Source organism: Trifolium pratense, linkage group LG4, assembly GCF_020283565.1.
Source record: "Trifolium pratense cultivar HEN17-A07 linkage group LG4, ARS_RC_1.1, whole genome shotgun sequence".
NCBI classification, from domain to species: domain Eukaryota; kingdom Viridiplantae; phylum Streptophyta; class Magnoliopsida; order Fabales; family Fabaceae; genus Trifolium; species Trifolium pratense.
This window is the reverse complement of record NC_060062.1, coordinates 22,399,774-22,410,440: the sequence shown is the minus strand read 5'-3', so window position 1 is coordinate 22,410,440 and position 10,667 is coordinate 22,399,774. Positions and strand designations below refer to the sequence as shown.

Genomic DNA, 10,667 nt, shown 5'->3' with positions numbered 1-10,667 from the left:
GTTTTAATTTACTGTTATATATAATTTTCGTTCTAATAAAATTAATGAATTTTGGTTTTGGTTCATAATATTAAAATTAAAATGAACATAAATTAGTCATTATGGACAAAAAATATAACCAAACAAAATTTTTAGGAACGAAAAACATGAAATTTTTTTATAAGGACGAAAAAATTTGCACCCTTGACTCAGGGTTCTGGATCCGTCACTGGTTAGAACGAGCTCTATATACACATTTTTTAATTTTAGTGTCGGTCACTCACTACAAGAAAAAACGCGATTTGCTACCATATATTTGCTACGAAACATGTTACTAGTTAATTTCAAGCATATTAACAACCATTTGACAGAAATTATGTTTATATTACTTTTGATATTATTTTTTTATTTTTTGACGGCAAGTATTGTTATTACTACTATTTTCTTTTTCATTTTTTTGACTTAAGGAAATATCTCAAACACCACACACCGTTATCATCAATCACTACTAGAAAAAGTTTAAATACCGACGGAATTTAGAGACGAAATTTATTTCTTCTCTAATAGAGACAAAATTGGAGACGGAAAAAAGTAGTTAGACAACGAAATTAAAATATATGTATTAGTCACGGATTTTAGAGACGGAAATTTCTGTCTCAACAAAGTTTTGTCTCTAAATCCGTCTCTACTTTATCATTTTTATAATTATAATTGAAAATCAATAGTTGGAGACGGAAATTAGAGACAGATTTTTGCAGTGTCTAATAATTTCGTCTCTATATCTGTCTCTAATTAGTCAACTTGATATTAAAATAGTCAAACATTTGTCAGAGACAGAATTTATTCGTCTCTGAATTAACCCGTCTCTGGAATCCGTCTCTATAAATGAAATAACATTGAAAATTCATCCCGCCAAATTTTTTTTGTCCGCCCAAAATTTTAAACAAAATGATTTTTCTTATAATAATATTTTTTTTAATGTTTTAAAACACATTTTCCTGAGTCACAATTTTCCTTTTCTCTTCACAATGACTTAACGCTCACGAACTCAGTCCCTTTTCTCTACGTCGTCTCCGCCGCTCAAACTCAATCTGCTAGTCATGATTTCAGTTTCCACCACACGTTATCATCACCGCCAGTCACGATTCTTACCTCCTCCGATCACAATTCGGAGGTAATGCTTTTCTCTTAGGTTTCTTGATGTTTTGTTTTTCACCTTCTCTTATAATTTAGAGATTTCTAAAAAATTCTAAAGATACTTTTCATTTCTTTACCATCATAAAATTATCTATTGATAATATATTAAAATCGATTACCAACAAAGTTACTAATTTATCCTTATTACTTTTAACCATGTTGCAAGTTTTATATCTTTTATTGTAATTTCCCTAAAAAAATAAAAAATTATAAGATAAATACAAAAAAAATAGAAAGAATATAAGATAAATACAAAAAAATATATAATATGCTTAAAAATAGAAACAAAACAAATTATTGATTGGAACAAAATTTCACTAAAAATATAAGATAAATAAAAAAAAATATAGAGATAAATACAAAAAAGACGATATGATTAAAAATATAATCAAAACAGATTAAAGACGATATGATTAAAAATAAAATCCTATCACATACACTATTTTAAAATAATAATTTTTTCAATACCAAAAAAAAAATCTAAAACAAATTCAGTCTTAATTTTGTAACAAAAAAAAATCCACTCTTTTTTTCTTGACAAAAAATAAAACTAGATTTATAAATAATTTTTTTTATCTTAATATAATAATAAACTTAAATATACTATAAATAATTTTTTTAACCGTAAAAAAAAAAAAGAAAAAAAAGGAAAATTGACAAAGGTTGAAATTGTGGCAAAGCAACGCGGGCGATATTTTCAATCTCCAAAATTTTCACTCGCGCCCATATTTCATCTCTTCCCTCTTTTGTTTTTTATTTTCCAAATCAATCGTAAACTCAAATCAGTTGCACAAATCATGAACAAATCATGATTTCGAGTTTGCAGTTATACCCTAAAAATAAAAACACTAAAATCATGAAGAAATCCATTAACCCTAATCCCAAATCGTTTATTTCGTCCTTGTTTCCGACCCTAATCATTCTTCTCTTTATGGATTGTTTCCAATTCCGCTTGCTAGGTTTTCTTTCTATGCATACTAGTCCGTCTCAAAAGGTATTGTTGAATCTCAAATCTTTATAGTTTTGTTATTATGTAAACTCAAATTTGGAGGTTTTGATTTTCGTTAATTTTTTATTTGCTGGAATTTGTTTTTCTGTGTTGTTTCAGGTTCTATAATCTTTTTTCATCAGATTTAGAGGTTTGGAGTTTATATAGGTTTTCTCTTTCTGAGTTATTTCAGATTTGTTGGTTTTTTTTTCTATAAGCTTCTTTATGTTAATTTATTATTGTTTTTCAGCGACACCAAGGAGTCTTCTTCATCCACCCGTGAGTCTCTATGATATCCAAATCAAGCTTTTATCTTCTGATTCCTCTTTTTCATTTTAGGATGGTTAAAATAGATTGGGAAGGATGTAGAGTAATATCCAACTTGCTGTAAAATCACCAATTCTAACTTTATCAGATTGAACCTATCTGGCCAACTATTGAAATCGTGTTATTTGACGTTTGAAAAATCTAATCTTCACACTGTGTCACGTCACTGATTGTTGTGTATTCTGCTTTGGAACTACTGTTTCAGATGACTTTGGTTTTAAGCACATACTCTGGGTCTATAGTGGACGTAGAGGTGTTCATTGTTGGGTGTGTGATGGGAAGGCAAGAAGGCTAGACACTAGACCATCAAAAGTTCTAATATTTGCTTCACCTGCATGTAGTACACGTTGACATTGATTCGATTATACTATCTTTACTATTGCAGGTTGACTAACGAGCAAAGAGCTTCTATTGCTGACTATTTTCGTGTTTACAAGGTATTATCCTTAGTAACAAGTGGTGGGTTTGTCAATGGTTGATGCAGTTAATGCAGTCACAACAATATCAAGTTAGAGGTAGATACTAATTGACTGCACACAATGGCAATCTGAATCTGTTTGTCAATACTTGTATTGATGTTTGTTGATTTCATGTTTTGTCCAGGGCAATGAAAAAAGTCATAACAAGGTTTCCTTGATGGGTGCTGCGCTTCATCCTTTCTTGGCGTAAGTCTTGAGATGAATGACTAACCAACTTTCTGATGCTTATTTCATATCCTAATCAGTGTTATATTTTTCCAGGACTTCATACACCAATGTTCTCAAGGACTATTTTGAGAAAATATTGCTTACTAATCAAAACTTACTTGCTACTGAGGAGAGATATGAAAAGATCCTAAGCATGATTCCTGATGAATGTACATTTTATTATTTGCGTTCTCCCGGTATGGTCCTTGTTATTTAATTTTACTGCTATTATCTTATGCTATGAATATTTTACCTTTGCAGCTATTGCTTCTGAACTTAGGGGAAGATGGCAAGATAATATATAATAGGAGGTCCTCTAGTGCAAAAGAAGATATTAATGTTGTGCGATGGCAAGAAAATATTGCTTACTAAGCAACTGCTGCAATCTGGAAAACATAAGGTATAAATATTCCTTTTGGGAAAATTTAGAATATGAAGGTAACAATGACATCTTCTCCGGGTGGATGAAGAAGACTCTTTTTTTTATACATTTGAGTTGTATAGCTTCATTAGTTCCATTTGCTTTCAATATGTTTAGTATAGTTATTATTTGAGACAACAAAGAGAAATAAAAAAAAAAGATTCAAAATAATATAAACCGAACATCTTTGTGTGTATATAGTGTTTGTGCATTTTTTAAAGGGTAATTAAGTATGGGCCATCATGTGCTTCACCTTTAGTAAAATCAGCTTTATAGTTTTGTTGCATAGACTCATATTGTGCGGTTTTGATTTTAGTTAGGTTTTGATTTTTTTTCTTTCATTTTTAACTATGTGTGTAGTTTTTTTTATACTTTGGGTGATCTTGGGACCAAGTGTACTGTTTTGGAAGACAAAATTTAGTGGAGGATGTATTTTGTTGCCCAAATGTTGATGTCTGATCCGCGTTTTTCCTGCATTTTCTCTATTGTTTCTGGATCATTGTTGTTTTGTTTCTGGTGCAGGGTAGTTTCAGTTTTGGTGTTATGGCAGGGTTCTCATGTATTGGTTTTTGTTGTTACGCGTTAGGGATTGTTGATTGTTTTTCTTCTGATCTGGTTTTTGCGGTTATCCGTTGGATTTTAGGCTCTATTAGTGCTGGTTTAGGGTGGTTACTATTGTAGTTTTGTTTAGCAGGTGGTGTTGTCTTGTTGAGCCTTTTTAGGCTTTTCTAACTGACTCAAAAGTTACCAAGCCACAATCAATATGAAACAATGAACTATGTATACTATATATTAGATATACCCCTTATTTCAAAGTCAATGAGAGTAAGAATAAAGATAACTTATTTTCTTGTAGTGTCAATTTTAAGTTCTCCTTTTCTTTATTTTAATGACATCAATAGTTGTATTTTAACTTCTTTTTTTTTTGGTCAAGGGTTATATTTTAACTTTAAATATAGAACACTTGATACTCACTATGCCTCAGATGAAATAACTTAGTTACTTTTACATGTTCAGCTTCTCATTAGAACACATACTAGCATTGTTCTAGTACTCAAGAAGAGTTGAAACACTTGATTTGCTCATTACTTGTTTGATGGGATGCTCTTTAGTTACCAATTGATTATCACAAAAATGTAAGTTGTAATTGTTGTGGATGAAAAATACTTTATAAAATTGACACTATTTTATGATTCTAGACTTTAATTATTTGCTATTTAATATACAGGTTAAACCGAAAGTGATGTAAAAGATACATAAATGAATTAGAGCTTATAAAGACACTTCACAGGGATCAATCTAGAGATGACATAGACTATGTAAGTCAGGAGCTAGAAACTTTATATGTTGGATTAAGCTTCTACTAGCTAGGTAAGTTAAGTCTTGCAATTGGTTTGGATATTATGCTGTAGTTGATACTTTGTATAATGCCATTTGTTTTTGCATTTGTGACCCACGTAGGCATGCTTTGTACTTATGGTTTACAAGGTTGCCAAAATAAGATAACTTATGTTTTTATCTTGCAGCAATGAGACTTAGCTTGAATATAATTTATGATACATGGTTGTGGTTAGATTGGACTAAAAATAAAATAGCTTGTTTTTAGTTGATGACATCTATTAAGTTGAGTTTATAACTTATATATATATATATATATATATATATATATATATATATATATATATATATATATATATATATATATATATATATATATATATATATATATATATATATATATATATATATATATATATATATATATATATATATATATATATATATATATATATATTTTTTTTTTTTTTTCGATAGGTTCAAGGCCAAACAAATTATCCAAGTCCACACATTGATGAAGATAGAAGAGATGAAGACTAGAAGCTAATTATATTCCGACGAATTAGCTTTAGTTACTTTTCGTTATGTATTTTTGATACTATGTAGTGCCGCAGTAGTGCACTTGATACTTTGTAAGAACGACAAATTTTTATGTTAATGTTACAAATTTTATAAATTTGGTGTTGATCAAAATTTGATTTTTTCACATTCTAGAATTATATGAATTATATATAGAAAATAAAAATTAATATTTAAAAAATTGTATAAGCCTTTAATTGCTAAATAGACAAAAAAATAATAATTTATTAACTAATTAGAGACCGAAAATATTTGTCTCTATGGAGACAGAATTTTTTAAATTCAGAGACGGACAATTCTGTCTCTAATAGAGACGGATTTATTGTATTTTGAATTCAATGTTTAGTGACAGATATTTATTTGTTAGTGACGAATAGATTCGGTCTCCAATCAGAGACGGAATATAAAATCCGTCTCTGATAGTTTAGAGACGAGGAAATTAAAGACAGAATCAAATCTGTCTCTAATTCTGTCTCTAACATGCTTAGTGACCGAATATTTGTATTTTAGAGACAGATTTCTCCCGTCGGTATTTAAGATTTTTCTAGTAGTGAATATCGCGTCACCGATTGCTCTCTCTCTCCCTTTCGCTCTCACTCTGATCTTGCTCTGTTCGCGATTCTGCTCCGATCTCACTCTCCCTTCGATCTTGCTCCGATCTCAATCTCCTTCGATCCTCTTCGCCGCATTCCTCCTTCCTCGCGATTGTTATTCTTCGTTGAAATTTGATGTTGTAGTGCTCGATTCTTCTCCGATTTGGCGTAAGTTAAATTTCAACACTCTAATTTAGATTTCTGCGATTGTTATTCTTCGTTAGCGTTTCAACACTCTAATTGAGTTCTGGACTTGATTTGAACGCTATGAATCACATAATCTCATTCGTCTAAATTAGAAATCACTACTGCATAATCGGAAAATTAGGGTTCCTACTTCATGTATGTTTAATTGCATAATCATCAACTCAATAAACATTGATTATTTGCATGTTATTATATTACAGGAGACTTACTGAGAAAAATCCTTCAATTGAACACATTTTACGGCAATTTTTGTTTCCAATTCTCTATTTAGGTTTTGCACAAATTGAATTCAGGTTACTAAATTTGTTCACCAAATTTCATTTTAATGTATAATATAGAATTAGATCATACTTATTGGATTGATTCTATAAGTGACATATCTAGTAGGTGATTTGTGATATGATCATCTTTGCATATTGTATGCAACTATGTTGATGGAGCTATAGGCTATAGTATGCAACTGTGTTGATGAAGCTATTGGAAGCAACTATTCTTATGTTCTGCTATTGGAAGCAACTCAAATACATAGTTTAGGGAATATACAATTTAAAAATTGTATAGTCTCATTAGTAGCCTTATCATCATATTATGTCCTTAAATTTTTTTTATGCTTTAAGTAGTTTTCAATTGGACGAATATATCAAGACATGATCTATTAGTTAATTTTCCATTCAACTTCATCTTTAATACATTGAGCCTATTATCTATCCTCTTTTGATCAGGAACCGTATATATGGAAGCGTGGATTTCCCCAAACTAACTTTTAGTGAAAGGGTGAAGCTTAGAGCTGGTGTTAACAAAATCTCCCTTCTGAGTGTTGCAGTTGGGCTTCTGGTTCGTTTTCTCCCTCTCTATTTGTGTCTTTCTGCACATGGACTTGTCTAAATATATTATCTTTGCACATCAAAACTAACTGATTTTTCAGAAACATAAACGGTAGTTGATGTCATGACTATGTCTGATTAGACGTGGTCGAGGGAGAAGTCGCAATCCACCTCAGTCTTCCTTAGGTATATTAGTTGGACCAAATTTTTACTCTAGTTGCATGACCCTTCCTTTTATTAGCCATATTTAGTCGATGCTTTAACCAAATTTGTGAAAGGGAAATAATACAAAGAATGAATGCAATTAATCTACATTAGTACAAGATATTAGAGATAAAGTTCCATGTACTGTTTCTTGTTATTATAAATACCATAGAAATGCTAAGTTCCATCTCCACGACATGTTCCCATTTTTGCTGCACGTCTTGTGTCAGAACTTTGCATTGTCTTATCATGTTTATTTTAGAATGAACTTTGCTGCTCTTTTTTGGATTGTATCTCATGTCAAACTGTCATTTGAAATGTGAGTGTGCAATTAATTTGAAACCTTAATGCTGATTTTTTGCATAATGATACACTCACTAAGCATTGATTATTTGCATGTTATTACTTGAACAATAAGCATTATCAGGTTCACTAGTCGTTGAATTTAGTTGTTGCATCTTCATCAAAAGCTTAAGTTCGCAGGCTATGCTGAAACAAGAGGTTTCTACTGCATCATCAAAAGTCACTGCTCTTAAAAAAGGTATGTTGTTGTGTCCTAATAGATAAGCATCTATCTACGATTCCTAATGTCTTGTTCTAATATTGATGCCAGTTGACATTTTGAAGGCTTTAATTATATGATGTTTATGTAAAATTCAGGTGATCGAGTAAAATTTGTCGGTAACTTTCCACCTGCTGTCTCATCACTATAAAATTATTCTTCAAGGTAATTTATGGTATTGATGAATTATTCGAAATTTATTTGAGCTTTAATTGTCTTACAAATGCACTTGTCTAGTCTGCATTTGTCGTACAAATGTACTTAAAAAATCATATAATCTACAATAATTGTTATACACATGCAATTGTCTGACCTTAGTCTTCATTTGTCGTACAAATGTGCTTATATCATCATAAAGTGTATAATAATTAGTCCTTGTTATGCCGATAATTTAGGGCGGATTCTAGCGTGAGAGCCACTTATATGTCTCACCCGTGAGAGACTGAATTTTAACCGCTGGATGAGTTAAACGGTTGTGATGTTGTACCTGGAGAGGGGAAAATTCCTGCAGTTATACCAGGTGAATATTTTATTACTGCAGTCAGGGACATATTTTGGTACTCATAATTGATCATAAGTGCATTATAGTTTCTTTGTTTGAATAGGTTCTCAATTTTGTAAATCTAGACTTGACTCAAATAGTTTCCTCAAATTGATGACTGGCCTTTTTCTTGCATATGTGCTGCCATGTGGGACTGAACTTTTGTGAGTTTTGTAACCACGTTAATGAATGACCAAAGTGAATACTTCTGAAACTTTTGGAGAGTGTCTTTACGAGGGTTTAGAAAGTGAGGCTTCTAATTTGTTGGCAGAATGGGGTTATTTTAGGCCGTTGCCTTGTGTTTTCTCTGCGTAAGGTTGATATTCTATCCTGGAATTAAGTTCCTCTGGTACCATACAATTGTGGCAGGGCAAGATGACTGCTTTGTTTTGTTTTCGAATCTTTGATGAAGCTATTCTATTTTTTATTTTTTATGATCCTACTAGTGCCTCACCAACTAGTACCTTTGAATTTTGTCCAGTATATAGCAGTTGTGTTCGGATATCGGATGATTAACTAATCATGTATATGCCAGAATGTAAGTCAAAATTTTGTTGTTATTATTATAATTATGTTGATACATGTTTTGCTTGTATAAGTAGTTTATTGAGTTTTTTAAGTTCTGCAGATGCATTTGGTGAGAGTGGAAAACCTTCATCAGGAGATGATGGTGTTGTGCCTCCCAATGCTTCGCTCCAAATGGATCTTGGATTAGTCTCGTGGAGGATTGTATCTGACATTACTAAGGATAGGAAGGTAAGAAGATCTTAAAGGAAGGAGGGGGATATGAAAGACCAAATGATGGAGCTATGGTTCTAGGTACAGTTTTGCTAATAAAAGGTTTTAAAGGTTTTTGTACTTTGATTTCATTTGTAAAAGTGAGAATATTATGTCTTCATTTTCTTTAGGTTTTTTAGTTTTGACAAAGTTCGAAGATATACTTGATTACTTATATAATGCTAACATGTGTTTAGTTACTTTGTGATGCGTAAAATTTAGTCTTGTAGTTGTAAATCATGTTGATTTAATTAGGCTTATTTCGATTTTTTAATAGATGATAAATAATTTATAATTAGCTTGAATTTTGGGCATGAATTCATAATCAGCATTTTATAATTATATATTTTTTTAAAAGCTTGGATTTGGCTGCGAAATCGCTAGGAATGTGTAGCTAGAGATTTATTACGAAATCGTTGTGAAATATCCTAACGATTTAGTTAGGAAACATAAACGTTGGAACATTATTTAACTAGGCATTAATTGGGAACTAGCTAGGATATTCTATATATTAGTTGCAAATTAGCTAGGAAATGTTTTGATAGGTGATTTGCCACCCAATCCATGCTACACCCTATACGGTTGCTAAATCACAACAAATCTGTAGCTAAATCTGTTTTACTAGAGATTAGCTACGAATTAGCTACAAAGACTGTCGTAGCAAATCCCGTATTTTCTTGTAGTGACTACTCGTCAAATTTATTGTAATTTAGAAATAGCCCTTCGTTTACTTTTTGACTTTGCGACAATTTAAAATAAAATAAAAAGTAAAATTTGTTTTTAAAATAAATAATTTTTTTACAAACATAAATAAAACATTATTTGTCAATATGATATATTAATTTAAAATGAAAATATTTTTGAATAATTTCTCCAATTTTTTTGGTCAAACTTTATTAACGATAATTTCTCTAATCAGATATTTATTTTATAATGTCTTTTGACTTGTGTAAAGTTGTTTTTTTACTTTTATTCTTGACTGCCATAAATTAAAGAGTTATTAATATATATATATATATATATATATATTTTTTTTTTTTTAATAAAGTGTACATTTCTCCCCGTCTTACCCACAACATATAAATGACTAATTTGAGTCCGATAAGTCTCATAAAATATCACAGTACTTTGTATATCACATCCTATGTGTGCTAATGCATATCTTCACAAATATTTAAAATGTTTTTACATATCTAAACATTTTTTACATTAAATATTCCTTTTATTTAATAAATATTACTATAATTTTAAATCTATACATTTTTTGACTTGAAATATTTCTTTTATTTAATAACTATTATTAGAATTTCAAAATAAAATCAATAAAATATTAATTGCTGAAGCATTTTGATGATGTCAATTGAATTGAAAATTATATATGACATTAACTTCTTTTTTTTGTTTACAATAAGCTGAGGATCGAATCCAGAACCTCTAACATACT

At 30.3% G+C, this 10,667-nt stretch overlaps 1 protein-coding gene and 1 long non-coding RNA gene across 3 annotated transcripts; both read left to right on the top strand.

Moving 5' to 3' along the window:
* Positions 1-2,629: 2,629 nt before the first annotated feature.
* Positions 2,630-5,609, top strand: LOC123881976 (DNA primase small subunit-like; the record flags this gene model as incomplete). The annotated part of the gene is made up of 8 exons (XM_045930749.1): positions 2,630-2,781; positions 2,877-2,928; positions 3,095-3,156; positions 3,232-3,347; positions 3,439-3,577; positions 4,616-4,734; positions 4,827-4,969; positions 5,414-5,609. Coding segments are annotated over 5 exons (426 nt in total), but the record flags the coding sequence as incomplete, so codon positions are not given.
* A 1,441-nt stretch (positions 5,610-7,050) lies between these two features.
* LOC123924035 lies at positions 7,051-9,156 on the top strand. Of its 2 annotated transcripts, XR_006814568.1 has the most exons (6): positions 7,051-7,325; positions 7,827-7,884; positions 8,004-8,070; positions 8,301-8,425; positions 8,928-8,984; positions 9,075-9,156. It is a non-coding gene; the product is annotated as an uncharacterized LOC123924035 (long non-coding RNA). The 2 variants fall into 2 exon arrangements; XR_006814567.1 differs by lacking the exon at positions 7,051-7,325 and having other exon boundaries at positions 7,656-7,884.
* The last annotated feature ends 1,511 nt before the right edge of the window (positions 9,157-10,667 follow it).